Source organism: Onychostoma macrolepis, chromosome 03, assembly GCF_012432095.1.
Source record: "Onychostoma macrolepis isolate SWU-2019 chromosome 03, ASM1243209v1, whole genome shotgun sequence".
Taxonomy (NCBI): Eukaryota; Metazoa; Chordata; class Actinopteri; order Cypriniformes; family Cyprinidae; genus Onychostoma; species Onychostoma macrolepis.
The window spans coordinates 12,836,377-12,859,327 of record NC_081157.1 but is presented as its reverse complement, the minus strand read 5'-3'; the positions used below and the strand labels follow the sequence as shown (position 1 = coordinate 12,859,327).

Genomic DNA, 22,951 nt, shown 5'->3' with positions numbered 1-22,951 from the left:
TGAGAGTCTCGGCGATTGTATGCGGTTTACCCAGTTTACCGATTCTTTTGGCCACTACATACGATGCCTCCAAACACTGTTTAGACACAGTGCTGTGCACTGAAATGGTTGCCTGTTGCTGATGGAGGCCATCAAGCTTTCTTTTAAAATATTCAGCCGGTTTATTTTTAATGCCAGCATGCTTTGTTTCAAGGTGCCTTTTTAATTTGCAGGGCTTCATACTGTCGTTTGCCAGCACCTCGGCACACACGACACACTGAGGTCTCAGATCAGCCGTGACTGTAAACCCAAACTGCAGGTATGCTTCATCGTACCTTCGAAGCTTTTTTGCAGCTGGTGGTGCGTCGGTTGGCTTGTTGGTCCTCACAAGAAATTTCTCCATTTTTGTTATGTGTTTTCAATAAAGTTTAGGCAATATGTAACTGTGTGTGTGGCTATGTTGAGAGACGTATCAGGGGCTAATCAGTCGGGACTTAGGCACGATCTTTAATTAAACAAACAAAATAATTATTTTGCAGACAATTCAGATTTTATTTTAATACTTAACGGTTGTAGTGTGTGTGTGTGCGTGTCTTAGTCGCGTGGGTAGTTTTAGCTAAGTGTAGCTACTGCCTAGCAGTTAAAAAAAATTACTGGCTAGGGCTGAGATTTGATCTAATCTTTAACAAGAATGTTTGTGGGTTTAGTCTTTAAAAAGACTGTTGGGGTTTTGTAGTAAAGGCCTATGTAAATCGAGATTGATAACAGACTAGCGAGAGCTGGCACAAGCGAACTTGGCAAGAGACTAGACTAGAGTGAATGGAGAGCTATGTTGTCAGTCAATTTAAATGCAGTGATTTATTTTTGTGTGAGAGTTAGTGAACATTTACATTTACACCCTGCTCTGTAAGCCAGGGCGGGAACGGTGGCGGCCATGCGCATGCGCAATTCATTTGCAGCCTCGACGCGGAGGGGTGTGTGTCTCCTCTCTGCTCTGAGCGAGGCTACTGAGAGACTGACCGCCTGTGAGTGCTTTTGGACGGGAGAGGGGCTCACGTTTTATACGTTTGCAGCCTCTGAAACTTCCGTCCGTCATAAAAATTAATTCGGATGGTTCGATTTTCTGCATTTTTCGCATCCGTAGCAAATATTTTGAGGGGTGTTTTTGACAATTGAGAGCCACCAAATGACGAATATGAAAAAACGAATACGACAGTTTCGGACTCAGTCAGGGTGCAAGGACCTTAAACTTTTGAGGCTCGCGCAGCTTCTCGAGGAGAAATCAAACAAATGAGCGCCGTTTTCTAAAGTCTATGAGCGCAGCACACACAAATAAACTAAATTGACATACTGCAGTTAAATTTCAAAATGTGGTGTTTTTATATTTATAACATTTGAATACAGTTCAGCAACATACATCACACGACCTGACGACCAAGAGAGCTGACAATTGACCATCACTTAATTTACCATCACCTCACGATTGAAAACGTGACACTGATTTCATATGACAGTCCAACAAACAAGTTAATAATATTAAGTCACTTACATTTTAGACGAAATAATGACTGTTTTGGTCTATTTTAGCAGCGAAAATAGATCCGATGAATCCAAACAAAGATCACAGCGTAGCGCATCTCACAGCAACACTCAATCGTGTTTTGAATGATTCAGTGTTTTGAACGAATCGATTGAGTCAAAGATTCAATGACCCATGCACAAACATCTGTCTCATTCTTGATGAATCGGCCGTTTGAACGAATCGTTTGAATGAACGACTCGCTTAATAAAACCGCTTATCACCTGCATTTGCGCTCACTATCGACAAACCAATCAAATTTGTTCAAAACTCTTTTTTTTAAATCAGTCCAAACACATTTAAATTTTTATTCAGGAGTTATGTATATACAAAACTATAACTTTTTGTGGCAGTAGTTTAGTGATAAAAAAAATTTGCAATTTTTTTTTTTTTCAGGTTTTTTTTCCTCCCATCCTGTAGCCTACTCGCGCCCCCCCCGGGAGAGTGTCCGCGCCCCACCCCACCGGTTGAGAACCACTGATCATAAACCATGTTCCGGAGTCAGACAGCTGATGTCTAAAAATCATCATAATTAGAAATGCTTTGAATTAGAATGCTTTGTGATATATTCATCATACACAATTTATTCGCTATATTGCCAAATGTACCCAATTTTTCATATCATCAGAAAATACAGTGGGATAACCTGATTTATCGAGACACCCTGCTTTGCGGTATAGTTAATGACCTGCTAAACCTTGCCCTTTGTTTGTGACGTAAGGAGCATGGGTGGTTTCAAGCCACATTTTTGAGACTTTTGTTTTGAGAGGTTTAAGGAAAAAATACTCTGACTGATAATTTTGCACAAATTGGTTTGTCTTAAAGCGTATTAGACATATTAAAACAATGTGTCAATTTCCCTTCCTCAACCATATCATCCAGAGATGCAGTTGAGCCATCGGGGAGGATCATTTTATGTGCATCGTCTTTGCCAAAAAGGACTTTAGGTTGTATCCTGCTCGTCTGAGCCATGGTGACAATCTAAAAGAGAGAAAAGACATGACATTCACAATAGTTACTCAATAAAAGTAAATAGTTTGTCTGTTAATGAGAAATTCCAAATCTATAATTGCCAAACTATGTATGTATCTCTTAACAGTTGTACACTCTTATACTCTTTGGAACCCTGTATGGTTCCATGAAGAACCTTTTATATCCAAAGAACCTTTCCATTGCACAAAAGGTTCTTTGCATCACAGAAAGGTTCTTTAAATATATATATATATATATATATATATATATATTTTTTTTTTTTTTTTTTTTGTTTGTTTGGAAAGTGAACTAAATTGTCCTGTCTGGTCAAGAACTCATTCCAAACTCATTTTCTATCAGTTGCGTTCAGTTATGGAAGACTACAAAATGCCTTGTGATTTCATATTAAAAATAAATATTAGTCTGCTTCATGTAAGCACATAATATACCATCTGAAATAGAAGCATTTGTAAAAAAGCAAATGGCCATTATGAATTTACTAAATTTAATAATTAAATTTAATGTAAGCTAGTGTTTTAAATGCCAACCTGTGTTCACATAGTCCTACTTACTGTTTAAACATATGATAAAGACATGATTAATTATTATCGTTAATTATTAGTTGTTGTTTTGTGTGCCTTAAATAGACGAAGTGATCATTTGTGGGAAATTATTCTTCCCATCCCCCTCCTTTCAGTCTTTATTGTGCGGTGAGGAGTTTTAGGAGAGTCAAGAAGTAAAATGGTATGTTTGAAATAAAACATTTTTAATTAACATAACATAACATAACAGGATGGCTTTTCCAAACTTTATGAATAAATTGTCCTATTTTATTTATTTATTTGTTATTTGGCAAATGCATTTTCGCGCCGTTTTTTCCTGCTCATTTCATTTCAAGTTACGCCCGCGCTGGAACAGGATGCGTATTCTCTGAGGGTCTGACAGCCTACATCCTTCATTCGTAGACACTGCTGTGATTTAGGTTAAAATGCTTAAATACTCAGTACATATCAAACAATCTGTAATAACAGACAAGGCAACAGTGACCAGATAATAAAAACAGTGCTTAATATTTTAAAGGGGTCATGAACTGAGAAACTGTTTTTATTATATATTTTAAATCACCGTTTATTTCCTACAAACCCTAAAAATGTTTGTTGTCACAGGATCCTCTATACCCAACCCCAACCATCGTCCTAAAAGACTGTGAAGATGGGAACCCTTTAACCAGTGGCTCAGTTACCATTCAGATGGATGGAGAGGACATGGTCAAAGATGATGGGGGCACTGATATTTCCCTCGCTCTTAGCCTCCTGTACTCACTCTACCAAATATACAATGTTGCATATCCAAAATATTTGAGAAAGACCTTGACGTTTTGGAGGCTTTCGTTTTCCAAAAGACTATACCTGTCCCTGTATGTGTACAGAGGGTTTATAATTCCCTGTAGATTCCCTGTAATCCAAACACGGTGTCTCTCACACCGAGAGGCACGCACGCGCACACACGCACTTCCCTGTATGTAGAGATAACTCAAACACACTTACACAGACACACAAACACATTCACGGGTGTAAAGATACGCAAATCGCAGTCGAATGATTCACAGGCATTTTCCAAATGGAAGTGATCATCCCTGTCCCCTTGTAGTGGGGACTTTGGAGTGAGCAGGGCACACGCGTATCATGCAGTAGTTTGGAATGCACTTGGTAAAGGGATCAATGTAATTTCCTCATCTTCAGCTGGGATGTTCTTGTGACAACGCAGCGTGGTCTCTGTCAACTGTTGTAAATAAACATTTTATATTTAAAAATGTAAATATGCTAATATATAAAAACTAGGGATGTGCGCTACGACTAATTTGACAGTCGTTTAAACGGAAGTTTTGTATCCGACTAGTCGACTAGTCTAAAAGCTAGAAACTCCCCAAAAAATGGCAAAAGAAAATAAACTGTGCATGTATAACAGCCTACACTTGAAATACTTAATCTTTGCATCACACTGTCAAATCCCTCAATGAAATCTGCTAAAAACAGGTCACGATTATGCCGTATGCTTGCCTCACGTTATCATCATTTAATTTTAGGCGGTCGTTAAACAGAAAATAAGGAAAATAGACTGACAGAATTCTTCATTTTCATATAACGGCTTTTAAAAATGTACTTCATGTTGGCTATATTGTCTAAAAACAAAACAATGCTCGTTTTACTTACTCAGACCTTGCTCAGTGAATTTAACATGTTAACGTGGTCTGGCGAAAGACGGGACTAGAGGCGATTCTGCACTTGAAAAAAAACCCGCGCTCGGCAGGAACTGAAGTCACAGGCACGCAGAGAGATAACTACAAGCAAGCAGACCGTTTCAAAAAGAGCCTGGAAATCCCGCACCACCACCGAAGTCGGTCTTCGTTTAGAGGAATAGACGGTGCGGATGGGATCGCGGACCTCAGCGGCGGGTTGTAGTGTATGACATAATTGACATTTGCTGGCTTTGTCTTCAAGCTAAGGCATACGTGCCTGTATTGAATATGATTTCGCATTGCTCCAGTAGAGTTATTGTAAGCCTGTTTCCTTCTAATTCAAAATAATCCCACACCTTGCTGGTTCTTCGCTGGTCATTTTGATCTCGCCGCAACTGACGAGAAGAAAAGGCATGCGAGGTCTGAGGTAAAAATATAGTTTCCGCCCAGATACGCTTTTAAAAATATTTAAATATTTTGATATTTATTTTTTTTCAAAAGTTTTATTTTAGCTCGTTGTTAAAATGTTTTAAATGTAACGTTAAAAGTATGGGGTTTTTCTTTCTCTCGTTTAATCGACTATTATGACAAATTATGCAATTATGACAAAGTAGTATGTCCCAAACCTTGCATGCTTTTCTACTACACACTCTAAAGTATGTACTATTTGTTCACAAAAGGCATACATACTTATTGGGCATAGTATAAAGAGGTGAATTGGGATGCAGTGTAACACTTGGCACGTCCAGTACTCATTTTATTTTATTTATTTGCTTTTTTTTGTAAAACTTACAGATTGCTCAGGGACAGGTCCAAGAAACCGTGGCTGAAGTTATCGGTGTCTCTGAGATCCACGATACCTGCCACTTTTTGACAAGTGACTCCATGGTCTACGTGATCCCTGAAATGATCTACGCCGGGAACGTTGACGACCTGATCTCCAAGCTGCCCATGAGGCTAAAGTTAACGCACATCAACAGACGGGTTTTAGAGGTTCGCTCAGTCGAACAGTAAAAAGTAAATAGTTCTATCTATCTGTCTGTTTAGTTTGTGGGGTTTTTTCACTTTTTAACATTTGATGTTTTCTTTATTTAAAGCTTTGCTTTTGTTTCTTTTTTAGCTTGTATATAGTTTGTTCTAAACTGTTTGTCAATAACAATAAAAATATAATTCTGTGTTTTCACATTAGTTGTCATCTTACCATATCGCCATCCTTCCTCTAACATATATCTTTAGTTGTGTCACTTTGAAGATTAACCAATGTCATATGGGTTTGAAAAGACATGAGGGACAGTAAATGGTAACAGTTTTCATTTTGGGGTTAAGTATCCCCTTAAAGCAAACAGAGAACTGCACATCCTTTACAGACACTGTAATTTAAAACTATTCATCCTGATGCTAGAAATTATAATGCCATATTTAGATAATCTAAAGAGAATAGTCAAGTCAAGTCACCTTTATTTATATAGCGCTTTTAACAATACAGATTGTGTCAAAGCACTTAAGAATAGGGAATTATTCACACTTATTATGCTACAAATTTACAAGTTTAAGTTTGCTACAATTAAAAAAAACAAAAAACTAAACCTTTGTCCTAGAGTCCCACAAACTGTGCTTCTCCCCCCCCATAAAAAAAATATTTTGGCTGTAAATAGGTCAGCGCCTGATGATTATCTCATCGTATGAAAACCTCTAACAGTTGCTCACTGATCTCTCTGCTTTACACCATCACATGCAGTGCTACAGTCACAAGTGTTATGGAACGTTGCTAAGCAACAAAAATAACTGCACTTTTCAAGGCAAAACAAATATTGGTTACCATAGTTACCATTGCATTCCTGAATATCTGGATATCTAAATATTTTTTACAGAAAAAAACCCCCAAATTTTGTGTAAAAACTATTTATTTATATGAGCTGAATGAAAATCACTGAAAATAAGCATTTTAGCTTAAAGTTGGATTCTTTTGACTCAGACTAGCAAAAATATTTAAATATGACCCCATTAACTGTATAGGCACACCCTAGCAACCATTTACAATGCCCTAGCAATTTTACAAAAATATGAATAAATCATGGCAACCATTTAGCAATGAAGAGACATGGTGTTTACAGTGTCCAAGTTTTGTCACAGCAAGCACCACTCACATTTTCTTCAGGAAATGTATATTCTAATTACAGAGAGATCTAACCCAGGAAGTCAAGGGCCAAGAGCCCAACTAAAGCAAACACTGATCTCCATGATGGTGCCATCATTTTAAAGATAAAAGATTAAAGATTCAACTTTATTGTCATTACACAAGTACAGGTACAGGGCAACGAAATGCAGTTTAGGTCTAACCAGAAGTGCAATAGTAGCAAGTGCAGGATATACAATTGTTGAATAAGTGCAGGACAAGGATATGTACTGAGTATATGTATAAATATATATAGAAAGATGGTTATTAATATAAACAGAATTTACAGGTGAATATGTGTAGTGAATAAATATACAGAAATTACAGGTGAATATGTATAGTGAATAAATATACAGAATTTACAGGTGAATATGTATAGTGAATAAATATACAGAATTTACAGGTGAATATGTATAGTGAATAAATATACAGATGGCTATTACTATAAGCAGAATTTACAGGTGATATGTACTATCAATATAATATATATACAGATGACTATTACTATAAACAAGGTGTAAAAGTGCAGTGGAAGTGATTGCGTATTACAATTAGACATACGGTGCAAAATGTTAATGTAAGCATTGATAATGTAACAACAGTCGGCAGTGCAAATGAGCATAATCCAATTTAGGTATGGTAGTGCAAGATACAAAAGTAAACAGTTGTTACTGTAATAAAAATTTACATTCAGTAGTGCAAATAAGGCAGATGTGAGGTAGGAGAGAAGAGTATATGAGGAAGTGGATCAACGGGGGGTAGAGTTCAGTAAAGAGACAGCTCTGGGGAAGAAACTGTTCTTTAGTCTGCTGGTCCTGGTCCGGAGGCACCTGAAACGCCACCGGAGGGCAGGAGAGAAAACAGTCTGTGGGCTGGGTGAGAGGAGTCCTTAAGGATGCTGCGAGCTCGATGCAGACAGCGTTTCCTCTGGATGTGTTCGATGGCAGGTAGTGGAGTCCCTGTGATGCGCTGGGCAGTTTTCACCACCGCTGCAGTGCCTTGCGCTCCGCAACAGAGCAGCTCCCATACCATACTGTGACACAGTTGGTCAGGATGCTTTCTATTGCGCAGCGATCACCAGGATAGCCGAGGAGAGCTGATTCTTCCTCAGTGTCCTCAGAAAGAAGAGGCGCTGGTGAGCCTTCTTGACCAGGCTGGAGGTGTTGGTTTTCCACAACATGTCCGCCGAGATGTGGATCCCCAGGAACTTGAAACTGGAGACACGCTCAACAGCCATTCCATTGATGTGGATGGTGTCGTGTGCCTCTTGACTCCTTCCTGAAGTCCACGATGAGCTCCTTTGTTTTGGTGGTGTTGAGGAGCAGGTTATTTTCAGTGCACCATGTGGCCAGGTGCTGGATCTCCTCCCTATAGGCAGTCTCATCGTTGTTACTGATGAGGCCAATCACTGTGGTGTCGTCTGCAAACTTGACGATGGAATTAGATCCATACACAGGCTTGCAGTCGGAGGTGAAGAGGGAGTAGAGAAACGGGCTTAGCACACAGCCCTGTGGTACACCAGTGTTAAGTGTGATGGATGTGGAGCAGGTGAATCCTGATCGAACATTCTGGGGTCTGTTGGTCAGGAAGTCCAAAATCCAGTTACACATTGAGGTATTGATGCCCAGGTCTCCAAGTTTGGCTATTAACTTGGTTGGGATGACAGTGTTGAATGCTGAGCTGAAGTCAACAAACAGCATACGTGCATAAGTGTTCTTATTGTCCAGGTGAGTGAGCACAGAGTGCAGTGCCATGGAAACTGCGTCCTCTGTGCTCCTATTGCTCTGATGAACAAACTGGTGTGAGTCCAATGTGGATGGTAGAGAGTCTTTTAGGTGTTCCAGGACCAGCCGCTCAAAGCACTTCATGACGATGGGTGTGAGTGCTACAGGGCGGTAGTCATTAGGGCACCTCGGACTAGAGTGTTTTGGCACTGGCACAATGGAAGTGCATTTAAAGCATGTTGGTACGGCTGCTTGGGCAAGAGACAGGTTGAAAATGTCTGTAAAACCCCAGCGAGCTGCTCCGCACATGCCCTGAGAACACGACCAGGGATGTTGTCTGGTCCAGCAGCCTTGTGCGCTGATCCGGCTCAGTTCCTTGCAGACATCTGTGGAGGAGAGTATGATTGGTGGGTGGTCATCTGAGGGATTGAGCTTGGTGGCAGTTTCTCTGTTGTCTCTTTCAAAGCGAGCATAAAAGTAATTTAGCTCGTTCAGGAAGTTGACATCAGTGGCTGCGGGGGTGGAGTGGGTGGGTTTGTAGTCACTGATGGCCTGAATGCCCTGCCACATGCGTCGAGGGTCAGAGTTGGAAAAGTGTCCCTCTATCTTTAGCTTGTAGCAGTGCTTGGCCTTTTGATGCCCCTCTTCAGGTTTGCTCTGGATGTGCTGTAGGCTTGTGCATCTCCTGATCTGAAGGCAGTGTTGCGTGACTTCAACAGGAGTCGCACTTCCTTGTTCATCCAAGGCTTCTGATTTGGATATGTGGTGATCTGTTTCTGGGTTGTAACACTGTCAATGGTGATATTGATATGATCCAATACAGAGGAGGTGTAAGAGTCAATGTCTGTGTGAGCGCCACTGGTGGCTTGAGAAGCAAACATACTCCAGTCTGTGTGTAGAAACCTTTCCTGGAGTGTGGAATCTGCCCCGCAGGCCACACCTTGATGGTCTTCACTGATGGCTTCACACGGTTGATGAGGGGTGCATATTTGGGGTGAGGAACAAAGAAAGGTGATCTGACTGTCCCAGGTGGGGAGGGTGTCGCAACGTAAGCTCCAGCCATGTTTGTGTAAACATGGTCTAAGGTTTTGTTTCCTCTGGTGTGACAGGAAACATGCTGGTGAAACTTGGGTAGCACTGACTTTAAGTTTGAGTGATTAAAGTCACCTGCAACAATAAAAGCCGCCCGGGTGATCAGTCTGTTGTTTACTGATGGCTGCGTGAAGTTCTTTCATAGCAAGCTTGGCATCAGCATCCGGGGAATATAGGCTGCAGTTATAATGGTGGAAGTGAACTCCGCGGTAGATAAACGGTCTACATTTAACCATGAGAAACTCAAGGTTAGCTGAACAATGACTCCCAACAATAGCAGAGTTTGTGCACCACGCTTTGTTAATGTAAATGCACAATCCACCACCTCTGGTCTTACCGGAGCCATCTAATGTTCTATCCGCCCGAGTGTGTGGCGTCCGCTAGCTCAATAGCGGTGTCCGGTATTCCGCTGTTTAACCAGGTTTCCGTGAAGATTAGGACGTTACAGTTCAAAAGTTTCTTGCTGTGTGTGATGCTGAGTCGAATCTCCTCCATTTTGTTCACTAGCGACCGTACATTGGCAAGGAAAATGCTGGGTAAAGAGAGCCGGTGTGGTGTTAGCCTTAGCTTAGCTCTTAGTCCTCCGCGCTTCCCCCGCCTTTGTTTACGATCTCGACGCCGCCTGCGAGCACTTCCGCCCGGCCGGGTAGGGTGCATAGCCTCGGGTGTCCTAGCGATCTCAGGAAGGAGTCGAAGATTGTCCATAAAAGTGTCGGAAATTCGCAAACCGATATCCAAAAGCTCACAACGGGTGTACGATGTAAAGGCACAACTGTTCTGCACGAACAGGCCCGAGATGAGTAAGAAAAATACCGCAAAATTGCAAAATCTGGAGAGACCCAGAGCCTCGCGATGTACTCGCGCCGCCATCTTGGGACATTTAAGCAATAAAACATCAACATCTGATCCTCTGTGATTCTCAATAACAGCAGGTGTTCATCACTAATGCACAATCATCATTTAATTAGTCACTTAATTATCTCATTAACTTTAACTCTTTGAGGACTTGGGATTTGACTCGAGACTCGTTTGTGACTTGAAAGGAATGACTTGGTTCCTCCTCTGGTGAAATCAGCTGCTGAGTTCATAGGTGGAATAAACATATGGCAGGACTTTTACTTTTTGACCCCTGGACTTTACACCTCTGTCTGTAATAAATCTGGTTGTTTTACACTCTTTGGCCACCAGCAAATTAAGCCTCCAGAAATTAACCCTTTTGTGAACCACTTGGCTGAAAAGTTGAAAAGCTTCATGAAGCTTCATCTGGCCATCACTACTTTTGAGCTCATATTTCTCTTCCTCTCTGATCACATCAGTATGATAAACCTGCTCGCTGCTGTGTCCTGTTGGACTGGAGGAAATATCTCCATACAGCAATAAAACAGATACACAAGAATGAAGTAAAGTATGAAATGAAAACAAACATCCCAAGTTTACAATGGTAATGATGGTTATTGAACATTTTATTCAAACAGAAATTCAACACAAAAGCAGTTTAACAGACACTCAATATCAGAATAACAGAGAACATAAACAAGGCAACTGGACATGTTGGACTTTACTGTGATTGTCTCCTCGACACTTCAGATCAACAAATGAGAAACATGATAACATCTAGAAAAAGATTATAATGAGCTGCTTGTGATGGAGCAAAATATGAATGCGTCAGAATGCGTCATTCACAATAAGAATGTTTATGTCAGAAGCAAAACCACAAGACGGGATGAACCCTATTTTTCACAAATCCCTTTTATCTTATTTGAGCATGAGCGATCATTCCAGCTGTTCAGGGTCTCTCTGTTATAATTCAGTTCAATACAGTCTTCATCTCCACCGGAGTTATTCGGCTCACCTTTGAACCAAAACCTGATTAACATGTATCAGATGCTCAGGTTTTCAGGAAAACTAATTTTTTATTCAACAATACTCACAGTATAATAGCATATTTTAAGAGTAAACTAAAGTAATACAGAAGTTTGATCAGAAGTGAAAGTAAAAAAAAAAACAAAGTAAAAGAGAGAAGAAGATATTTCTTTATCAAATTGACAGTTTTTAAAGTGGCTTTACTTGTGGTTGTTTATTATTCAGAAGGTTTTCTGAAGGTTGTGATGGCCTCATTTTATAATGAGAATCAAAAGGACTAAAACAAACAAACACACAGTGATTTTTAGCACTTACCCTTGTTTCAGTGGTGAATTATCCACCCATTTCATGATGCCCTCCTGCTCTCTGTCAGACAAACCAATCCACACTCTCTCCGTGGTGAATGAAGATATGTGTCTCTGTGTGTGATAACCGGAATAAATGTGATTCCTCTCATTCATTAACAAACACACACAAACTCACCTGCTTCTCTTCAGTGTTGATAATGACAAAATCACCACCACGATCCATGCAGTACTGCCTGCTGTCAGACCAGCTCTTCAACTCACTGGACATGAAAAAACAACCTGAACCACAGAAACATGCACTTTATAAAACTGTCTACATGAAAGATACAAAAGAAACATCATCATAAAAACACATGCACTGACCTCCTTTAGATGCTTCTTTCTTTAGTTCTTCACTCAGAGAAGTGACTTTGCTTTCTAATTCCAGTTTCTTCTGACTCAAAGAGTTGAAGTTGCCCTGTAACTGGTTTTTCTCAGCAGTGAGATCCTTGACTCTGGTCTCCAGCTCCAGCTTCTTCTGACTCAAAGAGTTGAAGTTGTTCTGCAGTTGGTGTTTTTCAGTCATTAGATCAGTGCAATTGTCCAAGCTGTTGATGGTTTGATTGAGCTCTTCAACTGTGTTCTTGTAACTCTTTATCAGGTCTCTCTCTGCTGTGATGGTCACGTGCTGCAGTATGATGAAGACCAGCAGAAGAACACAAATGAGCCCGAGACCCACTGTGATCAACACCAAACATCTACTTCCTCCTGACAAACATGAACAAAACACACAAATATCAGTTAATACTCTTCATGTTATTATAAATTAAGTTTCAAATCAACCTCTGTAAGGGTAATCTGCTATTGCTTTTGGTAATAGACATGTCTTTTTAAGTATATTTTTATGTCATGTAGAAGTGCTATGACACAATTTGCGAACAAGAACACTCTGAAAAAGTTAATAAAAATAAGTCTGTTAATACAATTTTAACAACACCATCTGCAAAATCATGTCAGCTTTAAAGTAATTTTCTTTTCTTACTGCGCTTTAGACCTTTTCCTTCATCCTGGCCGTGACTCTGAGTTTGAGGTCCAGTTGTGTTCTGAATATCTCTGCGTTCAACATTTTCATAAATAGCCTCTAAATCCATTATTCACTGTATCTGATAGTACGTCTTCACAGTGATCTGTGATATTTAAAATGCTGGTTAGTATTTTCAACAGTGTTAGGTCTAAAGAGGAAGTGATTTCATTTCACACTGGCCTTTGGTGAGAATAAAGTCCTCAAGTCACAGTTAAAAACTCTGAGCTGTACTACTATGTTTGTGTTTTGTACATTCAGCCACATGTTTTCAGCTTCAAAAGCCAACAAGAGGATTATGTGAACAATCAAATGGATTCAAACATTATTGCACAGGCCAAACTGAACCTTTATATTGATGATGCAGGAAACACAGCAGTAAGAGCTCTGCCCAGAGTCAACACGTGAGATCACACGATGATCACAGTGACATCACACCATTCTCATCTGGTGATACTCACAGTGTGAGTAATATGTGAGCTCATTGTGAACTCAAAAAGAGGAGCAGGTTCTGTCAGACATCTTCAAAAGCGCTTATTGAGAATTAACAGAGATTTAGATGATGATGTTTTATTGTTTTGTTTGACGTTACCATCGTGGTGAGTAGTATTTGCTTTAGTTGGGCTCTTGACACTTGACTTTATAACATTATATTTTTTGGGGCTGTTGTAACTGTGTTTGAAAAGCACATTTGTTATGGCAAGGAAAACCAAAAAGAGACTGCAACCAGGTGATATTGGTTTGTTATTGATGATAACAGCGCAACCATCACCTAGATTCAGTATGCAGATTTCGTTATTAATTTAAAGTGTTTAATAAAAGCTCTGTGATTATACAGTATAGGACCCAGCAGTGTCATAATCGTTTACAAAGAATTTTAAAAGCATGACAAGGCACAAACATTTTGAACTACTGTGTCATTTAAACACAAAGAGATACATCAAGAATCGGTGTGTGAATCTCAACAATGGTGACAATCAAAAGCTTCATGCTGCAATGCATGCTGGGTACCTAGTCTCTGTGCAGTGAGTGCACTTTGACCTCACATTAGTACGAGCACACAGTGAAGGCGCTGTGAGGTTACACTTTTAGCTCACTGTTACCTCACATTGTGACCTCCTCACGAGTATCCTGTGAGCTCATGGTGAAATCACTGTGAGATCAAATTGTTGACTATAGATGTGAACTGCATAATAATAGGATATCATGAATGCACAGTCGAGCACAAAAGACCAACATCAGTGTCAGGACTTTCATTGAACAATATATTAAAATTACAGTTTGTTTTTCACCAAACCATATCGTATTCCCCCAGAACACTTGGAATATATGACGTATGTCACATGGGAACATTCTGTGATACTATTGTATCTTTTGTAAATCTTGATGCTGGTCACTATCACTGCCATTATATGGACAAGTGTGAGCAGGCTTTTTTGATTTTTTATTTACTCTCCTTTAGTGGTTCCGAAAAATTTAAAAAAGGACTTACGGCATTAGAACAACGCCAGGTTGTGTAATACGGAAGCATATGGGTAGCAAAATTCAGTTTGAAATGTAATATGCAAAATGGCAATGTTTTTCTGTATTTAAACTTACATTTTCCATACATATGTGCAATATTTAGTGCAAAATGAAAATTCCATTATGTAATTTACATTTGCCATTTCCTACACTAGTTTCAATATACAAATTAAAAACATATTTTAACACTTTATAAGTTGCAAAATGAAAATGTATTACCAAAATTGATTAGATATGTCTAACATGTCCAAGCAAAAACTGTAGCAAAATTATCATTTAAATGCTGTTTTTCCTAAATGCATTTAGACTTCCGGGTAGGACACTTGGGATTGCATTTTCATCATGTATGCTTGTTTTTTGTTTTGTTTTGTTTTTTTGCCATAATGCATTTAGAAAACACGTTGTGTGCAAAAACAATAAGAGTCAAAGTTGATCAGCTGATGATGGTTGTTCACTGATGGTCATATAGATTTTAATGTTATAAAACAGTCTTTCTCATAGAGCACGTCACTGTTTGAAAGTGGCTTTTTATGATCAAATTAAAAAAATTTCACATTATTAACCCTGAAGAAAAAAAAAAAAAAATTAAAATTCTGAATTTGGGTTTTTAACTGTCAGCTCTTTCAGACACACAGACATCAATAATCAGTGTATGAATCTCAACAACGGTGACGCAATTCATTGACTTTTGTGTGCTGCACCCAGAATGCATTGCAGCATGAATCATGTCACCGTACATACACTGATTCTTGATGTCTGTGTGTTTGTGAGGCAGGAGCTCAAAGCATGTTGTGAAAAATATATTTTAATATTCTTCTGCGCTGTTGAATGTAGATGTGTACACTCACAAGTCAAGTGCTATTAATGTGAAGTTATTATCACATCATCTGTACAGAAATCAGCCTCTAGAATCAGGCTGTTACATGATGATGATGATGATGATGATTATATCTTCATCATCACAGTTTTTTCTAGCTTGTCTTGCCATAACAAACACAGTTAAAGCAGCCAGAGAAAAACTAAAGTTAAAACTTTAAGGGCCAACCACACAACTAAAACAAACACTATTCTCCATAATGGTGACAAATATACTTTTCAATAAAACCAACATCTGAACCTCTGTAATTCTCAAAAACTTTTGTAGAAGTCTGACAGAAATAACGTCAGTCTGGTTAGTAATAATGATGCTAGTAATGCTATTTGTGGAGTTGTTTAATCGTCCTCTGCTGAGTTCTTCAGAGATTTAATGTCTTTTATTTGCAGTTGTTTTGCAGGCTGTGGCTGGAAGTCAATAGTAGTTGTTGTGTTTCTGCTCGTCACTTTTTTCTTAAGCAGGTGTTTGTCACTAATGCCTAATCAGTACTAGTTTAATCACGTAATTATCTAATGAACTGCAGTGCTGCTTCAGTCTTATTTTTAGCACCCTGTAGTATGCATACTGAGCAGTGTTCATTTCATTGTTTCATCTGGGCTGACCCATGTGGGGCCCTCATGGAAACCGAGGACAAACCTGGCTGGGCCCCAGTTAGATAGCCCAGGTGCCACCCATCTGGGCCCCACATAAGTTTGTTGGCTGGGGTGGGAGCAGCTGTAGGACCATGGAAGACATGGAAGCAATCAGGAATACTACATTTGAAATAAGCATTAGGAACATGACTATGGATTTTCATGTGCTGGCAAAATTATAACATTATTATATAATATTTCTAATCCATTCAAACTGGAGGTCCTTAGAATCTATCTATCTATCTATCTATCTATCAGACTTCCCTTCTATGTACTATTTCTAACCCATTCAAACTCATCCATCTATCTGTCTATCTGAGATCTATCCTAGCGAAATGCTAATCATGCTAATGACATGCTAGTCAATTGCTAATCATGCTAGAAACAAGCTAGTAACTTGCTAATCATGCTAGCAACATGCTAGCAACATGCTAATCATGCTAGAAACATGTTAGCGACATGCTAGTAACTTGCTAATCATGCTAGGAATCGCATAGCAACTGCATAGCAACACCATAGCAACCCGCCCGGGTACCTTAGCAACCGCATAGCAACACCCTAGCAACCACCCCGGGTACCCTAGCAACCGCATAGCAACACCTTGGCAACCACTCCGGGTACCCTAGCAACCGCATAGCAACACCCCAGCAACCACTCCGGGTACTCCAGCAACCGCGTAGCAACACCCTAGCAACCACCACGGGTACCTTAGCCACCGCATAGCAACACCTTAGCAACCACCCCAAGTACCCTAACAACCGCATAGCAACACCTTAGCAACCACCCCAAGTACCCTAGCAACACCATCTGACTCTTATCTATCTATCTATTTGAAATTCCTATCTATCTATCTATCTATCTATTTAAAATTCCTATCTATCTATCTATCTATTTAAAATTCCTATCTATCCATCTATATGTCTATATGTCTATCTATTTAATATTCCTATCTATCTTATTTAAACTTCAGACTTCTTCAAATGAACACCTTCAAACTGCAAGCTTTTAAAACTACATTGAATAGGTCAGACTTTCTTAAGCCAACTTCAAAGTTTGTTCGCAAACTTTATTTGTCTAGTTATTAGGGGTGCTTGCCAAAGGCAAGGCATCACTATTGTTATCTTGCATACTTATTATTATTCTGCTTCTTCTTCTGGACAAGTCTTCAGGCGAGTTGGAGACTAGTCGACTCATCCAGTTTAGCGGTGAGTATAATGTCTAATGTCCTCATATATCTTTAGTTATAATTTTAGAGAGATGTAAAATGACTTCACGGATATCTAATTTAACCCGCTGAGATGAGAAGAAGATGAGAGGAAACACGCTTCAGTGCTGATCTGTAGCGCTCGCGGGTCACTGCACAGAGCTGAAGTCTGAGAGGAAGACAACACAACTGCTTTAATGCTGTTTTACTACACTTTTACTATAATAAACACCAACATCTCAATCCAACCAGTGACAACCCTGTGTATGTATTTAATTCTGCTATGGCTCAGCAATGTTTTATAAGCAGTTCTGTAGAAATGAGTCATGTCATTGTCCAGCTCAGTTCAGTTCAATAGCATCAGTACATCATTTATAATAATGGAATAAACTAAATTGTACTGAATACAGTGTATTTGTTTGTTTGTTTGTTTGTTTCTAGGAGAGCATCAACCCCTAATTGACATGAGGAACAAATCATTGAAAGGTGTTCAGCGTTTGCAACAGAGGAAGCTTTAGGAAAGAAGAGAAGAGAGGAAGTGAAAAGGCACTCAACAGATGTTGGTGAGACTTGATTTCTGGAAATGCTTTAAAGGTCACTCACATTCTAGTTAGCCACAAATGTAAACCTGATTTTAGATTTTAGTCTTTAAATGAGATCCATAACTCCAGCTACTTGTAGGCCTGCAGTCCTGTATATTTCACACTAAATTGTGATGCAGCCTGAATCAATCACATCATGTTCATTTGTTCAGGAGAACTGATCCATAAACTATACTTTATCCCAATGTTTTTATTTCTTTCTCCATGTCACCTGACAGAGTTTGGGTTGCTTGCCGCTGTCGACTTTTGGCGTGCTTATTTGGGGACTAATAGTATTCAGCAATATTATTGATCTGACTCCACTGACACTATTGATGAGGACTGAACTGAGCTAGATGATGACACCACTGCTATCTAGATGCACTGAAATTATTTTATATTTGATGATTTTTATACAGTTATTGAAATTAACTGAGTCAACACTGATTTCAACTGAACAATGACACGTTTTACTGTTTAGAGCTGCTTCACAGCAGATGTGAATTCTGTTTGCATCATTATTTTTCTTTTTATCACTGTAAAGCAGCTTTGAAACAATCTGTATTGTATAAAGCGCTATATAAATAATGGTGACTTGACTTAAATTGGTTCAAATCTTCACAAAAAAGTGCATGAAACAGGCAACCTGAATAAACACAAAATACAGTTTATTAATGATAACTGTATTTGCCTTTGTTTTATGTTAATTTTCTTAGGAATATCTGACCATATTTAGTACTGGATATACTCAAAAATAGAATAAATCAGGATTTTTTTTTTCACAGCACTGTACACCAGCATTTAGTCAAGTCAAGTTACCTTTATTTATATAGCGCTTTTACAATACAGATTGTGTCAAAGCATTTAACAGTATCAAATTGGAGAATAGAGTGTCAGTAATGTATAATGATAAGATTAAACACTCAATTTTCAGTTAAAGGCATTTCATTATTGAATTCAGAGATGTCATTGTCTAGCTCAGCTTAGTTTAAATAGTATCTGTGCAATCAAATCAGCGATAATCGCTAGAAATTAAGTGTCCCCAACTGAGCAAGCCAGAGGTGACAGCGGCAAGGAACCAAAACTCCCTCTGTGACAGAATGGAGAAAAAAAAACCTTGGGAGAAACCAGGCTCAGTCGGGGGCCAGTTCTCCTCTGGCCAGACGAAACAGCAGTTCAAGAGTTTATATTTCTATTTTTTATTTTGTTGCAATTTCTAACAATAATAGTATTATGTCTCTGGGGCTCATCTGGGTGTCCTGGTCTCCGCTGACGATCAGGGCTGCAGACATCATCTCTTGGTGCTGATCCACCATCTGATCGGATACGGACTGAGAAACAGAATAAGAAAGAAACAGACAAATATTAGCGTAGATGCCATTCTTCTTACGATGATGTAACGAGTACATTGTGTGTTATGGGGAGTGTTCCCGGTTCCGGTTGATCTAATTAATGCAGCCTAACAATCCTTTTGAATAATAGAAGCGTATTAGTGTGTTATGTGTAAGCCAGGCTAAAGAGTAGTGTGACATTAATGTGTGGAAATGGACATTTTATGAGTGTGTGATTGCTATTTTCAGGAAAATTCACTGGTAACAACTAAAAAAAAGACGACCAAAAATATAATTCAACAGAAGATGATGGCTGTGGTGAAACAAGCACTCAAATAATGGTGAGCAGTAATCGACTTTATTTATTTTATCTTTTATTAACTATTATCTTCATAGTTTATAATACATAATAACTGCTATTGTATTTCAGAAACTAAGACCAGTGGGAGTGCTGGAGAAATCAAGTGTATAAGTCTGTCGTCTCAGCCATGGAAGAGATCTTCAGACATGAAGAGATCGAGGAGTTAAATGAAATCAAAGAGCTAAAAGAAGATTTACAATATTAGTGCCATTTCAGTATGAAAACAGAGAGAGAGCTGAGGGAATGGAAAGGTAATGAAATCTAGTTATAACAGCAATTATTCTCAATGCTTAACATCAGCTCTCAACAGTTTGCTTGAGGACTCTTTGATTCTCTCTGATTGACTGGAAGGTGTGCATTAAAACAGTGAATGCAGATAATTACAATCAGTTCCATCGCTATTTTAAATCAATGCACTGCTTGTACTGTAGCACACACACAGTCAGAACGCTAGATCTAATGACCTGTAACCAAACAAACTCATGAAAATGAACTTAGTTTTACCCTTCCAGTCAAATTGTACTCCACAAACATTAAAGGGTTAGTTCACCCAAAAATGAAAATTCTGTCATTAATTACTCAGCCTCATGTCGTTCCAAACCCGTAAGACCTTCATTCATCTTCAAAACATAAATTAAGATATTTTTGATGAAATCTGAGAGCTTTCTGACCCCCCTCTATAGGCAGCAACGCAACTTATAACACATTTAAGTTCCAGAACAATAGGAAAGACATTGTGAAAGTAATCCATGTGACTCCAGTGGTTTAACCTCAGTTTCGTCTTCTGTCGCATGAACACAACTCTCATGCGTTGTGATGCTCGCATGAATGCACATTACAGATCAATATTTTTGTAAATAAGTGGTAAAGTAGTCTTTTTTTTTGGACACAAACACTCGTGTCGCTTCATAAAATTGAGTTAATACAACTGGAGTCACATGAATTACTTTAACGATGTCTGTCCTACCATTCTGGAACTTGAATGTGTAAGTTGCATTGCTGTCTATGCAGGGTCAGAAAGCTCTCTGTTTCTTTAAAAATATCTTTGTTTGTGTTCCAAAGAGGAATGAAGGTCTTACGAGTGTGAAACCACACAAGGGTGACTAATTAATGACAGAATTTTCATTTGTGGGTTAGCTATCTCTTTAAACGCAGCTTTAACTTAACTTTTTAAACTAGCTGTAACAGGTGTGTATTACACAATTTTAATCAACTTCAGTGGAGGCAACCTGTTTCATGTCAGGTGGTTCTTTGCCTCCACCTCATGCATTAAAATCATGTAATGCACACCTAGCCATGGATTAGCCCTCATGTGTAGAGGGTTATAGGTTACACACAGTATTAAATGAAGGGGGCACAATAACTGTGGAACAGTTATATTCTATATACTGTATTCTAATAACATATTTACATATTGGTACTAATGGTTGAGGAGAGACCCCCCCCCCACATGATTGTAAAGCGCTTTGGGTGTATTGCAATACACAATAAAGCGCTATATAAATGCCTCATTCATTCATTCATTCATTCATTTATTTTTTTTCAATTATTATATATTTTTTTTTAAATTTAAGGTTAGAATTTTGAACGAAAAACCAAAATGATAAAGAGGGCAAATAATTGTGGAGGACTCTGTACAGTATTTAAACATGATTGTGTCTATGCTTTTTCCCAGAAATGCATGTTATTGTGTAGTTGCATGGACTATCAGTGGAGGAACAGAAAGCTCTGAGATTTCATTATAAAGATCTTCATTTATGTTCTGAAGATGAACGAAAGACTTGCGGGTTTGGGACGTCATGAGGGTGAGTTATTGATGACAGAATTTTCATTTTTGGGTGAACCAACCTTTTAACTTCTGTTACCTGGAGTGTTCAAAGACATTGTTAATGCTGACCAATATGTCATAAGAAATGAACTGGGAGTAGAATGAATACTTTACACAAACACTTGGTGACATCACAATTCAGGATATATTTTAAGCATACTAAATATGGCTGTAGTGAAAAGTGTAACTGAAAGTTTTTGTTTGTTTGTTTTTCCAGACTACATCAAAAATAGTGCTTCCACATCTGAGATGAAGGCAGTCATAAGAACCAAGCAGAACGATGAGGATAAGCTCTTCAAAAAATGAAACCTGTCTGAATAATGAGGGAAGAAATGTGCATGATTGTGTGATTTGTAAATAAACACTAAATACATTTAGTGTAACTCTCAGCCTGTTATTTTAAGTTTAAAGAAAAGTAAAATAATTTATTGTTGCATTGCTGTTTGAGACATTCACTGTTGTTTTGTACCTTAATTTATTATATTGCAGTTGTGTGCAAATAAAACTTGTTATTCTGAATACTCTGGTTGCATTTCAGTGTTACTGTACAGCATTTTATTAGTATTGCACTTTGGTTGTATTGAATTGTACTTCAGTTGTATTATATATTGCAGTACTACTGCAGGTTTATTGCAGTATAACTGTAGTAATACTTCAGCTGTATTGCAGTAATACTGCAGTTCTATTGCAGTTGTTTGTTAGTAATACTACAGCTCTACTGCAGGTGTATTTCAATAGTACTTCAGATGTATTGCAGTAAAACGGCAATAATGCAGTTTTTTCGTGTCCAAAAAACTGCATTTTTCTACATGTAACAAAAACTGCAGTATTACTTTTTTTTAAAACTGCAGTAATTTTTTGTAAGGGTTTTCCTTCATCCTGGCCGTGACTCTGAGTTTGAGGTCCAGTTGTGTTCTGAATATCTCTGCATTCAACATTTTCATAAATAGCCTCTAAATCCATTATTCACTGTATCTGATAGTACGTCTTCACAGTGATCTGTGATATTTAAAATGCTGGTTAGTATTTTCAACAGTGTTAGGTCTAAAGAGGAAGTGATTTCATTTCACACTGGCCTTTGGTGAGAATAAAGTCCTCAAGTCACAGTTAAAAACTCTGAGCTGTACTACTATGTTTGTGTTTTGTACATTCAGCCACATGTTTTCAGCTTCAAAAGCCAACAAGAGGATTATGTGAACAATCAAATGGATTCAAACATTATTGCACAGGCCAAACTGAACCTTTATATTGATGATGCAGGAAACACAGCAGTAAGAGCTCTGCCCAGAGTCAACACGTGAGATCACACGATGATCACAGTGACATCACACCATTCTCATCTGGTGATACTCACAGTGTGAGTAATATGTGAGCTCATTGTGAACTCAAAAAGAGGAGCAGGTTCTGTCAGACATCTTCAAAAGCGCTTATTGAGAATTAACAGAGATTTAGATGATGATGTTTTATTGTTTTGTTTGACGTTACCATCGTGGTGAGTAGTATTTGCTTTAGTTGGGCTCTTGACACTTGACTTTATAACATTATATTTTTTGGGGCTGCTGTAACTGTGTTTGAAAAGCACATTTGTTATGGCAAGGAAAACCAAAAAGAGACTGCAACCAGG

At 38.6% G+C, this 22,951-nt stretch overlaps 1 protein-coding gene and 1 long non-coding RNA gene across 2 annotated transcripts; one reads left to right on the top strand and one right to left on the bottom strand.

Annotated features, from left to right (window-relative positions):
• Nucleotides 1-10,877: 10,877 nt before the first annotated feature.
• On the bottom strand, nt 10,878-17,218 carry LOC131537225 (CD209 antigen-like protein C). The gene is made up of 5 exons (XM_058770537.1): nt 12,954-17,218; nt 12,296-12,679; nt 12,108-12,211; nt 11,940-12,043; nt 10,878-11,627 (listed from the first exon to the last, which is right to left on the bottom strand). The coding sequence occupies exons 1-5, from the start codon at nt 13,060-13,062 to the stop codon at nt 11,492-11,494; spliced, it is 837 nt and encodes a 278-aa protein (XP_058626520.1). The 5' UTR covers nt 13,063-17,218; the 3' UTR covers nt 10,878-11,491.
• A 26-nt stretch (nt 17,219-17,244) lies between these two features.
• On the top strand, nt 17,245-21,821 carry LOC131537265 (uncharacterized). Its single transcript, XR_009270225.1, has 5 exons — nt 17,245-17,789; nt 19,388-19,479; nt 19,569-19,750; nt 21,175-21,304; nt 21,545-21,821. It is a non-coding gene; the product is annotated as an uncharacterized LOC131537265 (long non-coding RNA).
• The last annotated feature ends 1,130 nt before the right edge of the window (nt 21,822-22,951 follow it).

What these genes read in the sequence shown, in the direction of transcription:
- LOC131537225 (XM_058770537.1), bottom strand. Translation starts at nt 13,062, where the DNA reads ATGGATTTAGAGGCTATTTATGAAAATGTTGAACGCAGAGATATTCAG. An exon ending in AGGAAAAGGTCTAAAGCGCA is followed by an intron (nt 12,680 to 12,953) that starts GTAAGAAAAGAA and finishes CATGTTTGTCAG; the next exon opens with GAGGAAGTAGATGTTTGGTG. An exon ending in TCAACACTGAAGAGAAGCAG is followed by an intron (nt 12,044 to 12,107) that starts GTGAGTTTGTGT and finishes TATCACACACAG; the next exon opens with AGACACATATCTTCATTCAC.